This window comes from Haemorhous mexicanus, chromosome 11 (assembly GCF_027477595.1).
Source record: "Haemorhous mexicanus isolate bHaeMex1 chromosome 11, bHaeMex1.pri, whole genome shotgun sequence".
Lineage (NCBI taxonomy): Eukaryota > Metazoa > Chordata > Aves > Passeriformes > Fringillidae > Haemorhous > Haemorhous mexicanus.
This window is the reverse complement of record NC_082351.1, coordinates 11,795,877-11,821,865: the sequence shown is the minus strand read 5'-3', so window position 1 is coordinate 11,821,865 and position 25,989 is coordinate 11,795,877. Positions and strand designations below refer to the sequence as shown.

Genomic DNA, 25,989 nt, shown 5'->3' with positions numbered 1-25,989 from the left:
ATTTGGACATAGTTGTCTGCCCTTGAGTTTAAAGCCCATTGCTGTTGTGTAAGAATTGTGCAGGTGGAGATGGATTGTTTCAGTTACTGAGGCTCAGAGTTCCCAAACACCTACCTGTTATTTTAGAAACCTTTAGTGATATCTTTACCTTCACCATGCTGGTGCTGTTCACTTATTGGCTGTTTGTAAAACGCTTTTTTGTCTGTTTAAAATATTATTGTGCACCAGCGTGTGAGAGAAGAACCACGACAGAGATAGACACAGCAGTGCAGATCAGCTTCTGACACTTGCAGTGCACTGCATGACAGGAAGCGAGAGCAAACTGTAAGGCTGCACGGGGAGGAGTTCCTGCCGAAAACTGAGGGACAGACATAGGGACTCCTTCTGTAGCAAAGGCTTTCCACTGTCACGCTGAACATTGAGAAACCTGCTAAAATCTGAGTACGATAGAAAATAACTCATGGTGTGGTGCTGCTTATTTGTGCATCATCAGGTAAGCATGAATCAGGATCGTGGAACTTTTTATTGTTTGTGTGTAAGTTGGAATTGCACAGATACTCTTTCCAAGCATGCCAGGATTTAAGATTGGGTATTGATTAAACCAAAATGTTGCTTGGCAGGAATGTTTCCTTGTGTAAGGAAAGAGATTTGCTAAAGGTTGAGGTAACATACTCTGCTATTCCCAGTGGGATGGAAGACGGTTTATTTTTCTCTCTGTATTCATGGTTTGTTGCTGCAGGGTGATGGGTTTAGGTCTTTGCTTCTGCTTATCTGTCATACCCATGTAAACATCTCTGCCTCAGTGTCCTAGCCTGAAAATGTGAATTTTAGCAGATGCCAGGGCTTAAAGAGGAATATTTATAGCAAGATCCATTATTGTCTCCATTGTCAAAGTGAAAGCTGTAACACATCCTACTTAAACTGTACTTAGACCGCAGGATGATTCTGCTCTGTAGCATGTGAGTGTGGTACCACCTGGAAAACTGGGTGCTGTTATAGACACTGCAGTGTGGAGAGATGTGGACAGTAAAGTAGCAAGGTTGATAATAACTGTAGAAAATATAACCTTTGAGGGAGGTTTAAAATATTCAGTGCATTTAAAATATTCAGTGTATAGAAAAACAAGATGATACAAGATGTGAGTATAGGCTTATCTAAATGTGGGTAAACAATGGCAAAGTGGACACTAGTTCTCTGTACTTGCAGAGCATGGGAAGTGCAGAATGGGAAGAAATGGGCTTTTTTCATGGCAAGGGAGATTCAGGTTAGATGTTCTGGGGATAAACGCTTCCTGATTGTCATGTTCGTCAAGAGTAGAACAAAGTATAGAGTTAAAATCTGTAATTTCAAACTGCTGTATAAAAACTTTCCTGTCTTACATGTTGCAGTGGTTAGCATTTAGTACTTGTTTGTTCTTAATTATTTGTGTTATGATTTTGAACTGTTAATATGTGAATAAGAGTAGCCCATTAGAGGCACCAGTGGATGGATGTGATCTCAGATTTCATAGCTCCAGCCCCAGTTTACAGCATCCTTTCTTGGAAAACTTAAAAAAATCCTCTCATTTAGGAATCCAAGTTACTTCAAAATATTTGTGTGTACATTGACTAAAGTTGTACTTTGAAATACAAATTTCTCAGAAATATGTGACCAAGGCAGGGGGCTGTAGTGTGAGGCCAGTCAGGGATATAGAAACCTTATGGCTCTACAACACCTGATAGGAAGGTGTAGCCAGGTGGGGGTAAGTATCTTTTCCCAGGTAACAAGTGACAGGACAAGAGGAAAGAGCCTCAAGTTGCACCCGGGAAGGTTTAGATTGGATATTAAGGAAAATGTCTTCACTAAAAGCACTGTCAAGCACTAGAATGGGCTGCCTAGGTTGGTGGTGGACTCACCATCCCTGGAGGTGTTTAAAAGCCATGTAGTTGTGGCACTGAGGGACATGAGTTAGTGGTGGTTTGGCAGTGCTGAGTTCAAGGTTGGACTTGGTGATCTTAAAGGGATTTTCCAACCTATGGGATTCTGTGACTTGGTGTTCAAGAGCCTGTGTCCCCTGCAAGTGCACAAAACCTTTAAGAATAGAGTTAGAGCATTAAAACACCCCAGCTTTGATTATTCTTGCTTTTACAACGAATCCTATGCTAAACTCCCTCAGCACAAACATACAAGGCCAGGAGCTGCAAATTCATCACCTCAGCTTGCTGAAGACTAAGGAATCCAGGGACTGTTTGCATGCTGGCTGGTTATGTTACTTGGAGACATACAGAACTGGATCTGACAGATCCCAGCTGAAAAGTGTTTGAAAGAAGAACAGAAGCTGAATCTAAATAGTGTATGGACTCTTTCACATTGCATCTTATTTTTTATTTATATACTTGGTGAGTTTAAAATAATTAGATATTGATTGTGTTAATTAGAAGCATAATTTATGTAGCAGTGTTCAGATTTTGGCTGACAAAGAATTCTCACGCAACAGAAACCTCCTGTGCAGAAGAAATGTACGTGACTTATTTAGCTGAATTTGATCTGGACTTTACAGTAAAGTTTGCAGAAGTGTCAGTGTATTTAACTGTTCTAGATTCCAGTTACTGGTCCTCTCGCCTGTCTTCCAAAAAGGGGAAGGAAGAAGGTTAAATAAAGACCAAGTAAATACCAGTCCTCAAACAAAGCTGTGCTAATCCTTGTCCTTACAGCATCCCGTACATGCACACCCATTTCCTGTTGTTGATGTTAAACACATTGAATAAAACTTTCATTTCATTGTTCACTTCAGTGTTCCTTTTACATTACATTGACCGGAAAATCTCCAATCCATCACAACAAGCAGTGCAGAAGCAGAGCTGCTGGCTGTGGTGAGGGGAGGCTGCCAAGGAGCTGCCATTTTGGCCAGCAGAGATGTGATGACTCCTGGAAGTGCTTGAAAAGTGTGAAAGTCATCAGTGGCAGAGGTGACCTCACCTCCATTGCAGTTTTTGCTGTGCTGTAACAGAGCAGAGTCTGGTTTTTCATTTGTTTGTTTTCTTTGGAATATCAGGAACTAGCAAGTCCTGTTCCTAACACTGGTGTCCAGGGCTCCTGCCAGCTGAATGTGTGCAGGGTGGAAAGCTGGACTGTCCATGCTGTGTCCAGTCTCAGTGCAGACTGTGCAGTCAGGTCATCTCTGGCCATTTCTCCTTAAAAGCAATAACCTGAAGGATTTTGTGTCACTCTTGAGAAAATGAAACCTGGAATGTCTCTGGTATTCCAAACAGGAGAGGGCCCTGGATATATATACGGAAACCAGTTTTATTATAACACTAAAGAATTTTTGATTGCAAGTCCCTTTTGCCAATATAACATAAAGAAATGTGATACTGAAATGCAGGGTAGCACGTTCTGGACTTCAAAAAATTTTGTGCTAGAATTCACTATTCTGAGATTATGGTCTCCAAAAGCATATATGATGCATTATTCAGTTTAAAAAGGCATCATGCTGTGTGAAAACTTGTTTTTAGATGTTTTTGTCCCCTCATCCCTCAAACTCTTGTCAGTGGTACAGCCACAGAAGCAGGAGATGAACAGGGAGGCACACAGGTATTGGCATGAAGGTGAGTGACAGGCTGTGGTGAAGGCCAAGAGGGCTGACCTTAAAGGTGGAAGAAGATCCATCTCTTTCTGAAAGGGCTTAAACTCTAGAGAATGAATTGTCACTTTTTTGTGAACCTGTAATTGGTTATCTCAGACCCAAGCCCCATATTCAACAGGAAATGCAGATATTTCTTGTTGGGGATTGCACACCGAGCTGTTTGTGTGATTAATATGTCCCATTCTCCTGCTATACAGACCTTCTAGGACTGTGCATTCTATCAGCCAGGCTCAAGCTTTTTTTCTTTTTTTTGGGGGGGGGTGGGGTGTGTATGTGTCTTCTCTGCCTTTATTTCATTTTAGATGCTTTCATGCAGTGCAGCAGGAGTGTGATATGATGGAAAGTGTCTAATCCCATGTGAGGCTTACTCTTTTTTAGAGTATCATTCTGGCTTGAAGCTGGGTAGTGCAGCACCACTGCTGTCTCTTCTAGTTCTCTTCTGAGCACTGCTTGGTGGGATTATAGCCCATCACCTGTAGCAGGAAATGTTAAATTAGTGATCATTCAACTGACCTTAACAGAAGGTTATTAATCTCTTGCTTAGTAATTAAGCTGGATCCAAGGCGTATTTCATTAACTGAGTAATAACACCAGGAAAGAAAAATGCTGGCTTTTAGGCTGGTTTTCCTTTTGTATTAGGAAGAAATGTTTTAACTGAAATGTTTTAACTTTTCTGTTTGCTGGCTGTGTCATCTGTTAAACTTTTGGAAACATTTAAAATTAGCTAGGAGAATTGAAACATTGAGGCAGTCCAGTTTGTAGTTTTCCTTTTCACCCTGCCTCCCTTTTTGCATTCCTGTTAACGTCTGTTTTGTGCTATTTGTGCATCATCACTGGACTCTGTCCTTACTGAGTCCTCCATACTCTGTGGTGTAACTAACTGGGAGCTTGATATTTTTGAGATCATTTGAATGTGATTTGAAATGGAAGCAATGAAAACTTGAAACAGATCTTGTAACGCGGAAGCAGCAGCGGATGGAATTTTTGAAGTCATTAAAAGAACAAGTGTGGTCTGAGCAAGTAGTACTTTTCAGGGATTTTTGAACAGAGATCCATGTGTTGCTTGGATGAATATGGATGCACTGAGAAGCTACAAAGAAAAAAGAATGAAAATTGTAGTGTCTGAGTATTCTTTTGAACTTACCAGCTTCTGTACATGTTAGAGATTTCAGAATTAGAAGGGTGCTTAGAAGTGCACGTCTGTATTTGAGTATACACATGTGGATATTGCTGATAAAACGCAGTTACACATCAAGAGATTTAATAGGCTAAATGGATTTAAAAAAAAGTTGTATAAAATTTGTGATAATAATGTGACTAGAAATTCACATGGAAGTCTGGATTATTGTTGTGATTTGATGTCATTCTATAAAGAAACGATGTGCTCCTGCCTTATTCTGAGCTGCTTCAACACCAGCTGTGATTCCTAGGGCATAAAGCCATCAGCAGGGTGGGAAGGTTCCTTGTAGATGTAGAGTGGTTCTCAGCTGGCTCAGGAGATACTGATTGCTTTCTAAAATTAAAAGAAAAACAGTCATGTAATAATGCTGCTTTTCATGCAGACATAATCCACCCTTTGGAGTGTGGTTTAAACCTGGCCTGTGATGTTTGACTTTTTATTAAGTCTTTGATCAGTTTTTTCCCATCCTTCCACAGTAATCCCTTTTGATTTTATCTTTGCTCTACCTGACCTCTTCAAATTGTTTGTCTTTGGGTAGTTTTGTCTTTTAATTTAGTGTGATACACATATTGTTCCTGATAAAAGTGTGCCATAAGCTAGAGAGGAACATAAAGCCCAGAGTAGTGAATCTCTTCCTCCCTTTTTCTCAACAGTAAAAATGATACAAAACTTTGTTAGCTAAATGGTTTCCCTTTTCTGTTTTATTGCAAATGTATATATATTTATATACACTTGTTATATGTATGTATGCATAAAATATGTATATATTTTTATATGTGTGTGTGTAGGTGTGTATATATGCACTTCTACTTATTTATACTTATTTAAATAATAAAATTCTGTTATTTAAAAAGTTTTTTTTCTTCCAGTTAGCAGTATTGAGGCGTGTTCAGGTGTATGTTCTGGAAAGACTGTTTTAGAAAATATTTTCATATGAAAACAATCAAATACAGGCTAATTGAATGGCTTCTAATTTTTCTTTCTTTTGGACTTTTTGTTTTGGGGACATGGGAAAAGTCTGTTTCATTAGAATGGATTTTGGTATTAAAAAAGGCTTAAAGTTTTTTGGTGTTTGGTTTTGAAATGAGTCTGTCTCTGACTAAGAAGATCTAAGGGTATGATGTGCCTATGCAAATACATTATCTTGAACTGTTATTTATTTTGATATCAGTCTGTGTGCAGACCTGTTTCTAAGCATTTAGAATGGAGAGATGCTTTAACAGAAGTCAGCAGCTCTTCTGAAAAGCATTTCCTTTCCCATCACAGGATGGGTTTTGTCAAGCTATTTTTGTGCATCTTTGCATTTCATCTCCCAGGTGGTAAAGTATAAATCTGTGCTATTGATAATTAAAACCCTGTGATGGAGACTATGTTAATCCAGCATTCCTTATAAGAATAAGGAATAATGTCTTATTGCTCTAATTCCTTTAATGAAATCAATACTTTAATATACAATTGTATATCTTACCTTCTCATCTCCTGTGAGATAATTGTGGAAAGCAGCTCTTTCCTGCTGTGTTAAGGCCAGGAAGTTGTGTCTCTAACTGTGAATGTAGGCACAGCCTTTTGGGCAACAGTATCACAAACATTAGGATTCAAAATTATGATAGAAAAAGCTTTTTCAGCCCAGAGGTACGAGTTCAGATGCAGGTAGTCTTCCTGTGTGGTCAGTCAGAAAACATAGACACATTTCTCATTAGAACGTGTACTTGCTCCTGTTTTCTACTATTTTCATGTATTTGTGTACTCTTTTTTTAAGGCGTCTAAATACTGTGCAAAAAAAGTTTTCCAAGTGTTCCAAGCTTTCCTGTTTTCTCAGCAAGGGAAACAGCATCATAATATTTTTCAATTTAGTCTGGTTCATGTACATACCAATTCTGATCAAGAGGTGCTCTGTGGTCAGATGGCATTTGCCCATAGCCCAGTGTGGTGTTACCAGGGTGTCCTGTGGTCAGAGTGTCACACACTGCTGCAGGGGGACACTCACATGTCAGGGTGTGCTGGGGATGGTGGGGGAGCAAGGCTGGAGTGAGGGCTGAGCCTGCCTTGCTGTACACTGCTGTGCTTCCTCACCCTGCCCTGGGCTCTGCCAGAGCCTGCTGCACCTGGCTGAGCTTCTGGGCTGCTTTGGGGAGAGGTTTGTGTTGCTTCATGTGCTGTGTGAGTTAAAACAGAAAATGGACAGCAAGAATCCAGGGGTGATTTTGTGGGACAGGCAGATTCAGGGGTCAGTTGCATTGTGCTATAACAGCTGAGACAGGACTTGTAACCCCTTTGGGGAAAAGATCTTCACAAAGAGCAGGGATTAATTTAATGAGCACCTTATGCTCCCTGCACAATATCCACTGCAATCTTTGCTTCTAATCCACTTATTATGGGCAAAGAAATTTATTATGGTCTAGTAGCTCAATTATTGGATTTTTTTTGCTATGGAATTCTGCCTCCCACTTATACAATGATAATAGCCCTTGAAACTCTCAGAAATATTGAATCATTAATCTTGCTTGCAGTGGTTAATATTTAACAATTTCCATTTGAAATGACTGGTGTTGCATAACCACTGAGGCTCACAGAGAACATAACGTGTATAATATTTGCAAGCTTCCAGATAACATTTCATATTCAGTAGCTTTTTTATTAAGTGTGTGGTACTTTTCAGTAAGTAGAAGATCTAAAATAAAGTGAGGAATGATCCGTTGATTAGCACAGTGAAGTATGGGGTAGAGCAAGAGATCTGTGTCTGGAGGCTGTCCCAGACTTACCCAATGTGTAATTGCTTTTCCTACACTTTACTTTTATCTTCTCATTGGTTTTGGTCTGTATATCACAGTTGATACTGTTTGTTCCTCAGGAGTATATTGATGTTTAGTTATATAACCAAAAAGGTTGTCTCTAAATAAGATACAAGTACTTTAATTCCTGCTGACTCCATTTTGTGCTGTGCTTTGCCTGAATAGCCTTGCCATGGATGCTTGTCCTCATGGCCACTGCTTTGGCCATGATACCTCTGTGGTTTGGACCCAGAGCAGTTAGAGCCCACACATAGTTGTTGTGTAACCTTTCCTCTGCAGTAAAACCATCTCCTGCCTCATTCAAGTTCACTTTCATCCTGTAGCCTTGCCTATTACTTCATATTATGTAATTTATAGTCTCAATCCACTTTCCTTGGAGTTGGCCAGTGTTGGAAGTGCCACCTTCTGTGTTAATCTGTAACCATGTGACTGCACTGAGAGTCTTATAGTTGGTTGTTTAACAGAGGAGCTGCCCATTTGTTGTGTGTGTGTTCATTTGTCACGCTCCATTAGCAGTGAAATCAAGTCTAAGATGTCAGACTTAAAGCAACACCATCCCCAGCTGTGGATGCAGTTGCATCCTGTCCATCCATGCACTGGAAGCATCAGTTAGTGTAGACTCAGGTACATCAGGTCCGTGCACAGTTTTAATTTATCCTTCTCTTGTAGAAAGCTGTATTCCAAATCCAAATGTCCTTCATTTTTAGTTAAACTCTGTCCACTGTTTGGAGGGCTGGTACTTTTCAGTTATTATAATTTCTTTTTGTGAAGTAAAGACTGGGTGTAGACTTAAGTAGAATCAGTATATGATTTTTGAGTGCAAATGAATGATGCATGCATTTGGATCCCCAGAATTCTAATTAGGTTTGGAGAACAGTCTGCAACATGTTCTAGTCTGCAACTAGAATCTTAGGAGATGTTACTCTCTGGGCGAAGTGCTGACCTGACAGATTTCATCCCTGGTTTGTGTTTCTCACAATGAATTCACATTTGCTAACCCTAGAATAGTAATTCAGATTAGTTTATCCTGTGGGGAAAAAACCAAACCTTACAAAAGACTGATACAGGATAAGTAAACATAGTCACTGTTATTTCATATATTTCCATTCATAGCTCAGTGTGGTCTGGTCCAGAGATTTCTGTGTTCTTCTCAGTCCTTTAACTTGTTGCTAATAATCCATACTGTAATAGTAAAAGGGATTTGATTGTGCTTAGTCTGAGGGTGAAGAATTACTTTCATAAAACACTTCTCACTGTGTAATGTGGTAACACAACTCATGGTTCAGTTCCTGGATAATAATGATGTTAAAACACAGCTGTTGTGGACTTTGAAATTATTGTTTAAAAAAAGTATCAGAAGTTATTTTCTGGGGAAAAAAAATAAATTAATGAAAGATCTGCTGAAAACCAGTGAATAAACATAAAAGATTCCAACACCAAGGGTTTAGTTTTAAAAGAGTAAGAAATCAAAACTTCTGGATTTTGTGATAAATATTCTTTATCTTTTCTCATCAAAGAAACAGTTCTCAGAAACCAGATGCTTGGCCATGTAGATTTGAAGTTGTTTCACTGGCTTCACAAGAGCTGGGGGCATGGACACTGGGGATGGGGGGGGGGTGTTAAAATTTTTCTTTCTTTTTTTTTTAATAAGAAATGCCTTCATTGTGTGCAGCTTCTACCTTTTAGCAGAGCTTTGGACATCCCATAAGCTATGAACTCTGTATGGTGTTTGTCTGGGGTTTTTGGTCTCTAAATTGCTCATCTTTCACTTCTGTAGACTGGAAACTAAATCCCAGCTATAATTATGTGTTTTTGCTTATCTGTGGTTGACATTGGAAGACAACACAGCTGGATAAATTAGAGCCATGTATTCTGTGACTTATCTTGTTTCTTGAGTCTTCCTGGTGTGGTAGAGAACACAGAGCTCTGTTAAATGACATTTCACACTTATTTGAAGTGCTTGAAGATTAATCTTGCGGTGAACCTGTGAAATGACACAAGGGAGGGCTTGCCATTTGCAAACCCAAAACCTGAATATGGAGCAGAATGCAATCACTGACATGGAGAGTGAAACCCTAACAGGCACTAATGTGATTCCTGCAGTACATTTCACCTTTTATATTGACTGTCTGTGGATAGGGCTTGATTGCTGAAGGTAGCCCGTGAAACATCTGAAGGCTTTCAGCACAAAATATGAGTTTCTCTTCCTGACAGTTTTATTAGTTACAAAAGTTCATATCAAGTGCCAAAATGCAGTTTCCAACATGGAGTAATTACTTATGCTTTTAGTTGGAATGAAGTTTCTTAATTGAAGTGAACCTATCTGAGCAGAAAAGGAACAGCCTTTAATTCACTATGTGCCAATAGGTAGCTTTTCAACTCGTGAAAAGAAGTTTATATTCACATACATGGTGATTATAATGATAATGAGAGTAAGGTAAATATATATACACATATATTTACGTGTATGACATCATGATACATACTTGTCTTGGGATCAAGCCAAAGGCAGTTGGTACTGTTCATCAGGACTGAGCTTTCTTTTCATTTTGCTTTATAGAAAAAACGGAAACAGAGTACTCAAGATGAAGATACAATCAGTATCTGCAGCCTGGATACAAGTGTGAGTAATTTAATTTTCGTTTTTGCCCTCCCTCTCTACCCCTTGAAACTAAAATATGGCTGTTAGGAGTATTCTGAAATAAGCCTGTTCCATCTTCTCAGCTGTGTTGTTTTCATACATAACACGAATAACTTGTTCTGCTTGTTATATTACTTCTCTCATTTTCTGTATTAAGCCTTTAAAAGAAAAATGATGTCATAATGACAGTTTATTGTAAACCATTGAATCTCTTATTAGTAAATAATTAACATGATAAAAGGACTTTGTGAATGCAGGATTTAAATATAGACTTTTCATAGTGTTGAATGGGTGTATGAGAAATTCCATTTCAGTTGTCAGTGGTGGTTAATGCAAGCTGTAAGAACCAAACTCTTTCTGTTGATTATGGTGGGTGTTGAATCAAAGAATTAATGAGGGTAATTATGCAGTAAACAGCAACGTGTGTTGTTTTTCCTGTAAACTTGTGACATAAAGGTACAATTGAAGTTATAGTTTCAAATTCATGGAACTAAAATAGGGGTAGGAAAATTTGCTGTTCCTTCTGTTCAGTGTTTTCCTCAATATTTGCTGTTTACAGTCAGCTCTTGAACCAGTTTTCTTTTCTGTAGACCTCTCATATAGTACAGACAGAAAGAGTAATAGAAAAAAATAGGGAATAAACTCTGCTTGTTTTAACAGTTTTATTTGTTGGCAAGCGTCAAACCTAGTGCTGTGATTTCTCTAATGATCAGATGTTAATTTTGGTTTGAAGTATACCTGTTCTTTGAAGCATTAATTACATTTAAGGGCTCACCTGCCTGGATGGCTGCAGACAAACATAAGCTCTTGCAGGCACTTCAAGTGAGCTGGGTAGAATCCAGCACTGTTCTGGAAATCATAAACCCACAGTAGCCTGACCTTGTCTGTGAGCTAATACTTTAATGTTAGTTCATCCCATCAGACCTAACATTGGGCCCAACTTCAAAGGAATTGTTATTCCTTTAAAGGAGTTTGAAAGGAATTGTTGTTCTTCAGGGAAAATTCTAAATTGTTGAGTATTTATTATTATTTTGGACAAACTGATAATTTTTAGATGCTTAACTCTGATATGGGATGGAAAATGCTGGGTTTGACTATTTTTATGTTTCTGGAACAAGTGTGTATTTTATTCGTGGGTGATTGAAGACAATTAGGTAAAATTTCCATGTGTAGAATCTGCTGCTTTGCTGTAGAAAATACTTGGATGAATATAGCTTCTCCTTTGGCTAATAGCTAAAGATTTAAATACTGCTTGAAGGGGACAATTTCTGCTAATAGAGTTCCTGGAGGAGGGTGATCTAATGTGATCTTAGCTCTGAGTTTGCTCCATGGAAACGCAGACAGAGCACTGAGCAGAGAGAGGTTTGTGGTTTTTCTGATCAGCAATAATAACAGCAATGTCCTTCATTTGCAGTTATTAAATACCACTTAAAATTTATAAAATAATATTTTCTTGGTATTGCTTTTCTGTGTAACCATTATTATTGCCAAAACAAACATGAATCTGAGAAGAGATAAAGTAATTCACTAAACATCGATCTGTAAGACAATGACTAATAAAACCATTGAATTTGGATTTTCATTAAAAGATTTGTAAATCCCTACTTTAGAGGGATCTTGTCAATAAAATGTGTGAAGGGCTGTTAAGAAAACTCTTCTCACTGTCACCAAGGCAGAATTTCACTGTTTCAGTGTAAATGCATGCTGGAGTCTGTGTTAGAAAATAGGGGTGAGAAATGAATGGGTGAAGAAGTTTTAATCTTTCCTTACAGTGCTTCAGAATCACTCAGGTCAACAGGGTGGGGAATATGCCATGAGGATATAAAGGGTATGCATTGCATCTTGAAGAGTCATCAGTTTATTTAAATGTACAGTTTATGTAAACATTAGTTGATTTATCTTTTTCTGCTTGAGATAACTTCAAGCTTGTCACCCCTTTTTTCTGTTACCAGGAAGTGCTGATTGATTTTTGCTGTACAGACTGTATTGTCTCTTGTGTCTCTGAAGCTTACTTTGCCCTGAACTCTTGCTCATTGCAGTACTGCAGGTTCCTGTTCAGCATGTGGTTCTGTGCCCTCCCCACTGGCAGGACTTGCTGTTAGGGCCAGTCTGCCTCTGGCTGTGGCAGGAGACTTAAACTGTCAAGATGACTGACTTGGAGAGGGTAGGTGCCTTTGGTTAAGAAATGAGCCTGGCATGTGAATTTAGAACAACACCCTCAGGTTTTTTCAGGTAATGGTTCAGGTGTGCCCATCACAACCACGTGCTGTTGACATTAAAACAAGTTGGGCAGGAAGAGTTCACATTTTCTCATGACTTGTGTTCCTGCCCTTTAAATTATCATCCCCCCAGGTAAAGAAGGACTATCACCTTTGTGAGCCTCCTAGACATGGCAAATAAACTTTTATTTTTCCTTTCACATCTTTTTTTTCTTATGAATAATGATTAAGACAGTGCTGAGAATGCAACTAGACTGATTACTAAGTGTCTTTTGGTTTTGGAAAACATTGGAGGGTCTTCTGATTGCACTGTGGAACGTTGTGGCACAAAAAGGATGGCTGGCATCTGGCAGTCCATGGCTCAATACTTACCTGTAGAAGCATTTTGTTCTCTGTTCTCAATATAAATGTTCTTTATATTGAGTAGAGATGTGTCTTTTTGTGTTTTGGTTTTTGATTTTAGAGAGCCATAGCTTACATTATAGGTAATTATAGGTAATTCAAGATTTCTGTTACAAGGCAGAGAGTTGGCTGTCTTTTGTTCTCATGGTTGTGATGGCAAATTTCAAAAAGAAGGAAAATGTCAAAACCAATCAGTTCATACCTCACAGAAACCAGCTGTGGTGGTGTTATGCAAGGTCACTTTTCCTTTTTCTGTTGCTTCACATACAGAGTAACTAATTCCCAAAAATGGAGAGGGGGCTGAAGAAAGGGGTGAGAAGAAGTGTCTAGAATAATTAAAAGTTTGGAACAGTTTCTGTTTAGAAAACAGTCAAATATACTGGAACTTATATAAGCTGAAATAAAATATCTTGGGAACAATTTGGCACGTGATTAGTTCCATGAGAAGTGGTCCATGTAAGGTTATTCCTTCTGTTGGGACTAAGGGCACAAAATAAAGCTGTTTGTAGGTTCCTACCAAAGCAAAAGCGATGCCATTTCACCTACCACACAGGGCACAACTCTGGCACAGAGTGTTGTGGATACCAGAGGTTTTGCAGGAGTTCAAAAAACAAATAGGGTAAATTCATGGAAGAAAAAACTGCCAAGAGCTATTAGACTGATGGCTTCCATCCCTCTGAGGAAGCCCTTGAAGCTGCATATTTCTGAGTCTGGGAGAGCAAACTATGTGTCTGTCCCCAGGTGTTTACTCTGCTTTCACATGGACAGCTTTTTTTCACTGTTGCTGGGGAGTGGTGCTGGCCTGAGATCCATCCTTAGCCTGTCATGGCTGTTCTCAGGAGACTTTGCTTAGCCCAATGCAATACCTTCTTTTCTTCCAAGCAATGAGTTTTGAAATTACTTGATGAGGGCTCTATGCTTAATTGGAATCTTTGGATTATATCATGAGGTAAATAATTAAATGTTCAGGTTCCTTTGTCTAGCAACTCTCTTATGCCCTGAAAAGATGTGCCAAATTTTGTATATATATATCTTCAGTGAATGCATTTATTTTCCAGGCCTAAGAATATGAAAATTTGAATGCATGTGTTCCCTATTATATATTCAGATTTTCAGTGGGATAATGATAGATCATTAATTTTTTACAAATAATAAATCTCTCAAGCTGTGTAAAAAATTGGTTATTTTTTATTAAATATTGTACATATATAACAAATCAGTATTTGAGGCTCTCCTGTCAGCACACTGTCTGGTTTGCATGAGATGAATGACTCCTGGTCTGGTCAGGTCTCCAGCCCCCTGAGCTGCTGATGTGAAAAGGTGGTGGTGCATTCACTCTGTGCTGGCTTCACAGGCATCACCTCAGGGATGGACCTCGTTTTTGTGCTTGGCCATGGAAAGATCTGGCCATCTTTGCTGTCTAATGTTCCAGTTTGTATAAATGTATCTGATGGCCACCTTTGTCCAGGGTGGGGGTGGCAAAGAAAGAGGTTATTAACTATTTAATGACTGGATTACTTCATAGCTTGGAAAGCAACATCCATCTGGGTCTCCTGCCAATTACATCATCATGTGTCTACAGTCCTTTTGCAAAAATAGATCTAATTCTTTTTTTCTGTGACTGACCATTGCCAGACATACCTGTCTTTTCCAAGGGAATAAGTCATACTGACAGAATTTCCTTTCACAGGAAACCCTGCTTGGGGCTTTGCTGACTCAGGATGAGGACTGGTAACCTAAGCATGTTAAATGATCTTTGTGTTTGGTTAGTGATCTGGACTGGCATTGATGCTTCAGGAGCTGATAAACTGGCTTATTAAACTGACTGCTTGGACTTGGCCCATTTTATTGCCAGCTTAAATAAGTGGATTTGCAAATCTCCTCAATGTCAAATAGTTTGTGATAACTTGTGACAGATGTGGCCAGCAGACTGTGAGGGCTGAGTGCATGAATGTGCAAGGCCACAGCGGTCAGGAGTTTATTTCAAGGGAGATGTGCCTAATATCTGACATGGCTTTGTTCATGTTGGCCTCCACTGGGAGGCTTAACTCAGTCAATGGACTTCAGTCTGTCCAGTTAACTCAGCCAGTGGTGTTTCTGCTTGTGCCCTTAGAATGGTGATAGCTTCTTGATCTGTGCATGTGCAATGATTTACAGACATTATGTCATTAACCTGGCTTATATCAACTTCAGATTTTATTGCTATCCCTTGAAAGGCTGGGGAATTGGAGCACGTAAACTGAAAAAGCTTTAATGATCATGGAGGGCAAAGTGTTTTTTCCATTTAAAACACCTCAATGAGCCCTGCTCTATATTCCTCCTGTTGCAGACATTCTCTCCTTAGTTAAATTCTGAGCAGCTTCTGGATTATTTCTGTCTGCTTTTGCTCCTCATTGCTGTTGTGACTTTTATTCTTTCCTCATAACCTGGCTTTGAAATGTGGTTCTTCATTCAGTGCAACCTTCTGAGCCTGATGCAGCACTGGAGGGCTGTGCTCCTTACTCAGGCACAGGCAGCTGGTTCTTTCTTGTATTCCATAGCTATTAAACAGAGTTAATACATCACACTGAGCCAAGTGCTGGTGAACACTGTTACCTGGAGATTATTGCACAGAGCACTCAGCAAGGTACTTAACAGCACTGCATTTTTAATGGCTGTTCTAAGGGTGTAACTGCATAGCTGAAATCTTGTAATGGTGATGATACTGTATGCCTCATGTCTGAGCTCTGTAAAATCATAAGTAACTCAGGAGATTTCCAGAACAAAAAGCTGGTAAAACCTAATACAAAACTTGGGCTTTTCAGAATAAAATGGTACTTGAGCAAAATTCCACCCAGAAAAAGAATCAGGACCATGGTCTGCAGTTCTCCTCTGCAATTAGTTGCATGCAGATTTGTTGTAAACTCATGGAAGTTGCTGTTGTTATTTTGAGAAGGAACATAAAACAAATACATGATGAACTAGACATGTAAAGCACTTTAATAAAGAAGGTAAAATTTCAGAAGAGCTATTTATTTTTGTTCTATAGAACAGTTATCATTACTGAAAATTAAGCTCTGCCAAATAGTCACTTACTCTTGAGTGAACTGGAAATGTCTTATTGCTCATCTGCCTACTTGCAAGTTAATAAAATATGTCCCAGTATAAGATACAAACAAAAAGGTACCCAGACTTAAGCTACATTTGCATACACTGGACTACAGTTCATTAATTTTGATTGCTTTTAGTGCAAAGTGATCATTTATTATGTATTTAATAGTTCAATATAGCTGCAACATTATTTGACCTAATTAAACTTAATTATAAATTCAATTATATTTGACTGCAAATGTATGGCAAGCTAGCTTTATAAGCTTAGAGAGGATTACTTCCACATCAGCTTATCAGAGTCAAGATAATTAAAATATATATTGTATCTGGGTCTTTTATTTCTCTAAATTGTGGTCTGTTGCATGTTCATAGTATGAAAGGCTTTCAGCTTGCCCAGTAAGATGTATACAGTATGTTTGAATTATTCATAGCCTTTGAATATTGCTATGCAGCAGGGTGGTCAGTGCTCATCTGGATTCAGACTTCATTATACAGTGACTATTCTTAATCCATTATTAATCCCTCATATGATTGTCATAGGCTACACCCTCTGCTGCTGGCATTATTTGGAGTAATGTTCTGTATCTTAAGGCTCTGTTTTGTTAATTCTCTTGCTATTTCTCATTAGATAAGGCCTACAATGCTCTATTGGAAAACTGTGTAAATTGCTGGTCAGGCTGCATTTTTCCCCCTTTGCATTCTAGGATGATCTCAGAGTTCCTATCTATAGGAACAATTATACAATTACTCTTTATTTATGTGAACAACTTGTCAGAATTTGGCTAATAGTTCCATTAAATCTCAAGGATTATTTTGTTGAAGACAGCAAATGTGTGATGAACATCTTCAGTGCCAATCTGCCTGTACAAATATGCCAAACCTTTGGAAACACACACCAATTGAGTAAGAAAATGTATCTCTTGTACGTATTCACCTGGTTTCTAGAAATTAAAGCTGGTCTATAGATACCTTAAATGAAGTATTAAAACCATTTTTTAATGGTTTAGCTCAAACTATAACACTATCTTATTGTGACTTGCTGGCATCTATTTGTCTGCTCCTATTTAAATTCATGTGCAAGGCATTGTTTGATACAACATTATCAATTTGTTGTATATGCCTTTTCCTTTCCTTTGAGATTCTTTATTTATACAGTTCTTGGCATTCTGCAGTCTCTGAGGGGGAAGTAAAGCCATACAATGGTTTTGTTGGGGGACTTGTTGAGGAAGTTTTGTTGGGGAACTTGTTGGTTCCTAGAAAATAGTTTTTCTTCAATTTTTTTTTCCTGATGAGGCATGCTCAGTGTTACTGTTCTGAAACTGAAGTGTGTATCACTGTGGAGCAAGAAAGATGTGATAAAACCCCAAACCCGATGGTTTTCAGACACTGCAAAGCTATCCCTTATACTTTTGCCATGGGGTTTTGTTATTGATCAAATCTTAGATTCTGATCAAGTCTTGGGAACTGTGGAAAGCTTCTGATAAAGATTGGAAACAGATTATATTGATTCTTAGGTGAGGTATGTTTTGGTGAGGTGCCAATTTTTTATTACCTTGGCTATACTGACAAAAGAGAAGAAAAGGAGTGAAGGTTTTGCCTCCAAGTCAGAAAGGTTTCATCAAAAACATCCACTCAGTCTGTGGACTTAGCTCTCAATAGCAGCAAATTACCTCAGTGAAAAATGTATGAGATGGAAGATAACTTTGTCTTCAGAAATATAAAGATTTTGTAATTCTTATGATATTTGCATGTACCACAGTTTGTCTTTCTGATTCAGTCAAAAGTGGTGTATGTAAATCTGTGTACTATTTCAAAGAATTGGTTTGTATAGCAATAACAGTGTAATTTATGATATTCTGCATAACAGAAAATGGCAACTAAAGTTTGAATTCAGTTTAAATTACTTTTGGGTTACAGAAACAGGCTTGACATTTGCTTATTTTCCACATGGCAAATCGGGAGCATTTGTGAACTGAAATTAACCAGATGTTATTGGCAGCTATGAAGTTGGAGATCTGTTAAGCAATGTGTGTGGTGGTTGGTTTGATGAAGGCTTGCAGAGGAGGTTTTCATAATAAAATTGAATCAAGTAATGAGCTACTGTAATTTGGTTTGTTTAGAGGTCAAAATGAACCCCGATATTAGTTCTGTAGAGATAAATAACGTATAATGCCATACATTTTCTAAAATTAAGTTTTATACATCATCATTGGTAACTATTTTATATTGAATTTATAATATGGACTGTGCAGACATAATTTGTAAAAAAAAATGAAGGCACCATGTAAGCAATGTGCTGTATGTGGCCTGGAGCCAAAGAGTTGAGGTTTTTCAAGTTATGTTAAACTTTTGACTGAAGCAGTCTACCTATATTTATTCTGTGGGAGAAGGAAAGGATGGCCCATTCATCCTCAGATAATATCCACTGGGAGTGCTTGACATAGTCCAGTGCTTACTGAAGTCTGGAGTGGAAGCCAAGTCAGGATTCCTTGAATTAGCATGGCTGTATAGTTCAAGTCCATACATTTTTGCAATACCAGCTACATTTTGGCTGTGCCTCTAGAAGTGACCAACCATAACAGGAAATGAAGTTGGTGCATAAATACATCAATACACCAGGATGCCTCTTTACATCATAGCATTAGCTACTCCTGCAGGCAATCCAGCTTAGAACTTCTCTGTCTGTTGTTAACAAGGTTTCCTAGTCACAAAGCAGTTTGAGGCACTATCTTAGACCACATGTGAGCATTCAGATCAGTATAAAATCCCCTGAACAGGTATGGGCAGGGGATCCTTTTTACTGTAGCCAGGACCTACAGATACCAGTTCTTTCAGGTGATGCCTTCTCCTTAGGTCGGTCAGAGGAGGGATTTTTGTTTCAGCTAATGTGAAGCTAAAGTAATTTTATCAATATGTTGAGGTGATTTTCATTAAATAATAGATAACATCTGCTTCCATCTTTTGAAGAAACCTCTTCTATTAGGCTTTGTGTTTTTTAAAACAAGCTGCATCTTAGCAGGAAAGTCATTATCAAATAACTTCTTCAGGAAGAGCTTAGCAACAAGAAAAACAAAGACGAGCTTACTGTTAAAAATTTTCTAGTAGGTATTTCCTAATTTGAGCTGGTGAAAGTAGTTTTTAAAAAAGAGAGATAAGAAGTTTCACTCAGATATTTGTGGTTACATGGTCTATTTGGCTTGTTTTTATTCCCTCATGAGCATCAAGTTTCCTGTGTACCCTTCAGTGGATCATTGGACTTCTCTCTTGATCAGGTCCTTATCTGAAAAATGCAACAAATCTGTTTGTTTTCCTGACCTGCTTTGAGACCAAAGCACAGACATTCCTGGGGGAGTGTTCTGTACTGCCAGTGCTGTGACTGCAGTGGGAAGGGCACATCCCAATGCAGGCTGTCAGCCAAGGCCACTCCAGTGCAGGGCAGTGCAGGGAGATATAAGCAGGTGAATCTTACAACAGAGAAATACAACGTGATTTGTCATAAAAGTTTCATACTTTTCTCTGGGGTAATCTTAAAATGCTGTGGTAATGCCACAATAATCCTAGAAAATGATCTCTGCATAGCAGTGATTTTTCAATTCGTTTGGTAGCCTTTAGGTCCTCTTATCCCTTAGGGAAACTTTTATTTTTTTTTCTGTCATTCTGTTTTCACTGTAACTCTGTAATCAGGACAGCTGAAGGGTATCTGCTTACAGCTGCTGGCTCTGTTGTGCACCTGCACCCTGTCCCCTTGCCATGGTGTGGGAAGCAGCCAGGAGGGGAAAGCCCCCAGCATGTAGAAGCATAACAAGTGTTTCTAAATGCTCTAAGATTATTTTACAAAAAACCATAATGTTATTTTTTCCAAGTGTATGAATGTGTTTGTCAGCAGTATGTTAGCATGTCACCTCTGCTGCTGATGAACAAGACTGCAGAAAAAAGAGAACTAAAACTTGCAGAGTAATACTCTTGGTGGTTTAGATATACCCACTAACATACAGAAAACTGAACAGTAGTATTTTGTAAAGTCATCCCACCTGGATGAGGACAGAACCTCTCTAGTGGTAACTTTTGAGATATTTACACTTATGTGAACTTCTTCATTTATGTGACTACAAAAATGTCAGCAAAAAATTTTTAAAAATTTGCTGTAAACCTGCAGGGTTCATTCACACAGTTCTGCATTTGCAGGATAAAATGTAAATCTGCTGCTATATTAGAGGAGTTTTCATTTACTTCCTCTACATTGTCTTCTGTCTGATCTGTGATATCAGCCATTAGTTGGATTAAAAGGTCAATTTAAAGATCAAATTGATCTGTTAATTCTTAAGGCAATGTTTATAACCATCTACCTGATATTTTTTTACCGCTGTTCTCAAAGAAACCAATACTGAAAGGATTTGACTTTGTCTTGGGAAATGTTCAGACTTTCATCTACTATTTTTGTACATAAAATACATTATTTAAACTGTATATATTTGCTTTGTATTTGTGGTAGAGGTTGCCCTTTGAGTTTTGTTTGCCTCTAAGAGCTTAATCCCTTCATGGAGGAGGGATTCACTTGATTTATCTCAGTCAACTGGCTTCTTTAGTGAACATTTGATAGAATTGGAAACAAAACCACAATCTTTTAAAGCTCTCCTTCCTGGAATTCAGGCAGTTTAGCTGCCAGAAATACTACTTTGCATTACTTAGAATTTTATGCCAGATTTTTTTAAAGATGCTTAGGTAGTGATGAATGCATTCATCAGCATAGAATTGTCAAAGGTGCTGAAGCATTTAATTTCCGAATCTTACTGTAGGTAACTTAATGTATTTAAATATCTGTTGCTGTGTGCTTAATGGTTCTACTCAATTTTAACTCACTGTGAGGATGTAATTGACTTTTGATTTGATTTTCTAAAAATGAAATTCAGAGGACAGCAACAGTCCACTCATTTGGCTTTTCTTTAGTATGTTGGATAAAAACACTTAATGAATTTTTGCATATTTCCACTTAAAACATATAATTTCAGGTTTTTCTCTTCCAAATTACCTTACTGTACTGAATCATGTTTGTAAAGAAATGTTAATTTGTCATCCTTGTCTTCAGAACAAATTTGATCTTCATCTATTCAGGGCACTTGGCTGCTGAGGCATCGACAGCCTGAGTGACTTATATGCTTGATGAAGTAAAACAAAGCATTATGGTGCTGTTGTGAATATTAAGTTTATCCTATATCAGCTGCCTCTCACTGAAATGGTTTAGTTTTACAATTCTGTGGATAAACAACTGGTTATTAATGGTTTAAATAATTCATTTTACATAACAGAAGAATATGTTCCTGCTGGTGTAGCTGGTGGCTGTGTAGGGGCCCTGGCAATTACAGAGTGTCCAGAGGACTGCTAGAATTACAGTTCACCTGCTTAAGGCCCAAGTTCTGATTCTGTAGTTTTCCTTTTCAGTGTTTGAGGTGAGTTCTTCACTGAAATGTAAAAACTGGATATGTGTTATTGGGCCTTTAGTGAATCCTCCATCTTTTCAAGAGATCTCACTGGCTTTGTTGTAGCTTTCAATTATGAGACTGGCAGTGGCAAGGTAGGATAGTTAAGACCTAAACAGATAAGCTTGGTTAAGATCTTCTGTGTTCTTGTCAAAACAGTTACTCTTCTGCAAAGGTTAGTGAAGACCTTTCAAAATAAATTAAACTAACTGTACACTTCCAGAACTTCAATAATGAACAAAACAAATGCAAGCCCCTAGTTGGAGAGGGAGAAGCTGGCAGTAAATTCCTTCTTCCTGTGAAATTAATGAAATTACTTCCAGATACTATTGATTTCATCTAAGGAATAGGAAACCAGATTGTGTGAAAATATTAACAAAGACAAGTTGCAAGTTTGAATAGGCATAGGGTCTTATTTATTGCTGCTGGATATCTATGTAGCAGATATTTAATCTTCTAAATCAGATATTTTTTTAATCTAATTTCTATCTATTGTTGGATCCAGAGGTGGTCAGGGATGTTTATGTGGTGGGATGGGAACAGGATGAGACTTTGAAAAAGGCAAACTGTGTCAAGTGGGTTTATCATGAGAGCAAAAGCATTCTTGGAGAGGCTACATAAGTTTTTCTTATACTATTTACTAATTAACCATTAATTAAAGTTCTGAAAGTATTTATAGGTAGTACAGAGTAGTTGGATGAAGTGTTTCTTACCCCTTTTATGAAAGCTCCATAGTTGCTTCTTAATTAAGACAAATGAGTCAAGTTTGAGGCATAAAGCTGGGAGTTGTAAAAGCATTGTTGTATTGGAATATGTTGTTTACATTATGTTATTCATTGTATGCATTCTGTTATTTCTGGGAGATGTTTTGGTTTATATTCTGGTGTTTCTTGCTTACAGCATGTTTATTGTGCTTCTTTTGTGGCTTTTTTTTTTCTTCTGTACCATCACTTAGAATAGCACAGTGACTTCCTGCCCTCTGTATGAAATGTACTCTGAATTCAAGCAGTTTGAGTGTTTTGATGTTTGAAGAAATTTTTGCTTTTTTAACCTCTTGTTTGAATAAGCAGCTTTTTATGCCCTTTTTGCTCACATGAAATTTTTAACACTTATGATAATGATAATGAACTTGCTGCCCATATCTGTGTGGAATTGGCCAAGGAAGTGATGTGGAGGCTGGGTTTGACATTGCCTGAAGTTAAAAGTCTGTTTGTGGTTACAGAGCATATTTCTCGTGAACTTCACCTATCACTTACATATTCTCTGGCTTGGTTTTGTTGCTTGTGAAGTGCTGATGAGCTTATTTTTCCTTAGTGGTACTAAGAAAATTTATTCATCAAACCTAAAGGAATATGGAAATGTTACTGAAATGGAAACTGCTATTCTTGTATTCATTTATGACGTAATTGAGCATGGTCTGGGTGCAGAATTTCAGGACCTGCTGATGTTGAGACAGTCTTTTGATGCAGGATGCATAGCTGTGGAGTAAGCAAAGTAAAAGCAGTGCCAGGAAGTACTTCAGTACAAATTTGTTAAAGTCAGTTTACTGCGTGAAGTCAATGCAGTGGTCTTCTGTCATAGAGTAAGAAGGAAGAGCAAAACCCCAAAACGATAAGAGCTCTTAGAGCACAGCTAAATGTACTGATCTCTGCCAGAATACTTTCCAGCCAGCACCTGTATCAAGTTCTCACTTGAAATATTTTGCACACAGGCTTTCAAAATGTCATTTACAGAAGTTCCAAAATACACTACCTGGTCAGAGACAGCTAATATTTGTTGCCTATTTATTGCCTTTGTCATTCATCATTCCTCTACCTTGTATTTTTAAATTCAGTGATTTTTTTTCTAAGTGGACTCTTGAGTCATGGGTAGGATTAGGTGCCTGACTGGCAGCTTTTGCCTAACTCCTCAGGAAGTTGAGAGTTTGTCTCAGGAAAAATAGTTTTCCCCCTGGCAGGGAGGCTTTTTCTTTCCTATGTCTGGGGATATGACATGACATGATATGGATGAATGTTCCCTTCCATCAAATGAGATGCCTTGTTTCCAAAGTGATTCCTTTAGCACCAATAGTAGAGCTATACTCTGATTCTTACTGTTGTCATCTTTTAGTGGTTTTTATTTACAGTAGCAGAAAACGTACATAATGTCAACATATTAATAATTTTTCATCCAATAGTTAAGCAACAATGTATCTCTCACTGGATATATTTTCTCACATTTGTCACTTCTTAGTGCTCTTTAAAAACAACTTCCTCTTTGTGGTGTTCACTTAAGTAGGCTAAAAACCCTCTACAAGTGAGAGATAGAGATGAGGACATCTTATAAAGTAATTCTTAACATTAAACAGACCACCAAGTTGTAGATATATAAGTGCTGGATGGATTTACTGGTAAAGCTCTCATCTTATATTCTCCTTTTAGTGACCTTAGTTTAAGAAGCAAAGAATTGGTGCATTCAGCAGCATTCAGGTTTTTTTCTTGTAACCTGATGCGAGGCCATTCCTAAAGGTAAACCTATATGCAAGTGGGAGAGTTGATGAAGCCTTTATGAAACAGTTGCTATGATACAGCTACACTGGTAATGAAGCTATGACAGATTTCATTTGGCCTTGCATCACTTTCCACTTCTTAGAAGTAACGCCAAAAAAAAGAGTTGAAATTTCCCATTGTGTAAAGAAAAAGGAAATGGAAGAAGGAACAAATTGTTAGTGGCAGCATTAATATCTTTTGTCTGTTAAAGGATCATCAGAAAAGCTAAAATGTTATAGCTCTTCCATGTGGAAGCTTCTGTATGGAAAAAGTAGGTCTTATCCTTGGGGATTGCAACAGCTAATTGAGGAACCCTTCATTGTTCTCAGATTGCTGTCCTTTCCTGATATGGAAGCAGTTTGAGCCAGCCAAGCTTGCACTTGTGAGTTTGGAATGGCATCACCTGAAAGCAGCTTCAATGGCTTCTTTCTCCTTTATAGGATTAATAATTGCTTGAATTGATGCTTATGTACAGCAAAACTGAATCAGCAGCAATTCTGTGAAGCTGCAAATGGGTGCCAGTTACCCTGTGAGCAGCAGTCACTGGCACTCTTAGGGTCTGGTAGGTATTGATGTAATGTAGCTGTAAATTTACAAAAGTCACTTGTGCTGATTTGTTTAGGTACATAATTTGTGAAGGAATCAGCTGATGCTTTGCAATACTCTGTCAGGGCAGTTAAAGCAAAACCCACTACTAAAAATAAGCATGTAAAATCTGCTGTTACTTAACAACAAAAATAAATGGAAGGAAATGCTCCGAAAATAACTGGGGATTTTTATTTCTCCATACCCCTCCAAAGATTGTCTTTAAAATACAGAAGTTAAATATCTGGCCTCATCTATGGGAAGGTGGCTTGTGCTGAGCACTAAGAGCTGATCAAGTAGGAAGGTTACAGAAATGACATTCCTGTCATGAGTCGATGAATCCGTGGAGTTGACACATTCCTGACCCTGGCTTTCCAGCTGAATTAGTAGTTGAAATGCTGATACAGTGTACTGAGAGGTTCCAGCTGAGACTACTTGGAGCAGCCACATGAATCATATGTCTTTAGACAGAATATTTAAAATAATTCTGAGACAAAAAAGACTAAAAATGGAAAAGGCTGTTGTTTATTAGGTAAGATAACTATTCTCACTGCTTGTTCAGGTAAAGCTTAGCAGCAGACTGAGACCCAGATGGTACCAGTGGCTGCCAGAGGCACCCTCATGTCTCTGTTAGTTGGCATTTGCCTTTCCTGTTTTACCTCTCTATGTTCTGTAGCAATAAAAGAGTATTAAAGCAAGGAGCAGTGTTTTTTGATACTCCTTGCCGTGCTTAGTTGTGTGCTGGTTCCACTTCATTAATTAATTCCAGGCTGCCAATTACAGGAGGCAGCTGAAGTACAAACCTCTTCTCCGTGCTGACATCTCCCCTCCCCCTGTCAGGTGTGACAGCTAAAGCCCTGCGTGACTCAGTTCAACAGGAAGAAGTAACACTTGGAGGTTTAATTAAGAAAAGGTGTCTTTGAAGTTCCTTCCCCATCCCCCTCCTCCTCTGGTTATTTCCTGATACATTTTTTGGGGCCAGCTTTAGCAAGTTTAGGAAGGAACAGGTTTGGAAAACAGATGCATGCTTCCTGAAAAGAACCATTAGAAACTTCCAGCCAGTTTCACAAACAGGTCATAATCCTCACCCTGGAAGAACTGAATACAGTAGGAAAGAAACTGTGGTCTTAGGTAGTGGAATTCATTCACATATGGAAAAATATTTAACAAAATTATTGCATAAGAGTCTTAAAAACTAGGATCAAAGTGTTATCTCTTTGAAATATTTCTTTAGTATTCTTGCACTTTTTTTCCACTGGTTAGTACTGGGGGAGGGGATGGGTGTTGAGTGTCATTCAATTCTGTTATTTGATTTTGTTTTTTCCAATGTGAACTGTTCGGGCACTTTGTGAATATTGATCACCTCACAGATACAGCCGTTACCTTTAGTTAGAAGGCCTGAAAAAGTGGTCCTGAGATTATGGATGGCAGACAACACTGTCTCAGAGAG

General features: G+C 38.2%; 1 protein-coding gene across 3 annotated transcripts in view; it reads left to right on the top strand.

The window, feature by feature from the left end:
• ARHGEF3 (Rho guanine nucleotide exchange factor 3) overlaps nt 1-25,989 on the top strand; it is a 106,352-nt gene that overhangs the window by 45,535 nt on the left and 34,828 nt on the right. For 2 of the 3 annotated variants that reach the window (XM_059856416.1, XM_059856415.1), the window contains one exon: nt 10,158-10,220. In XM_059856416.1, coding sequence (XP_059712399.1) covers nt 10,158-10,220 — 63 coding nt within the window. Of the gene's footprint in view, nt 1-373; nt 494-10,157; nt 10,221-25,989 lie in introns of those variants that run through there. The other variant, XM_059856418.1, reaches the window with a different exon arrangement.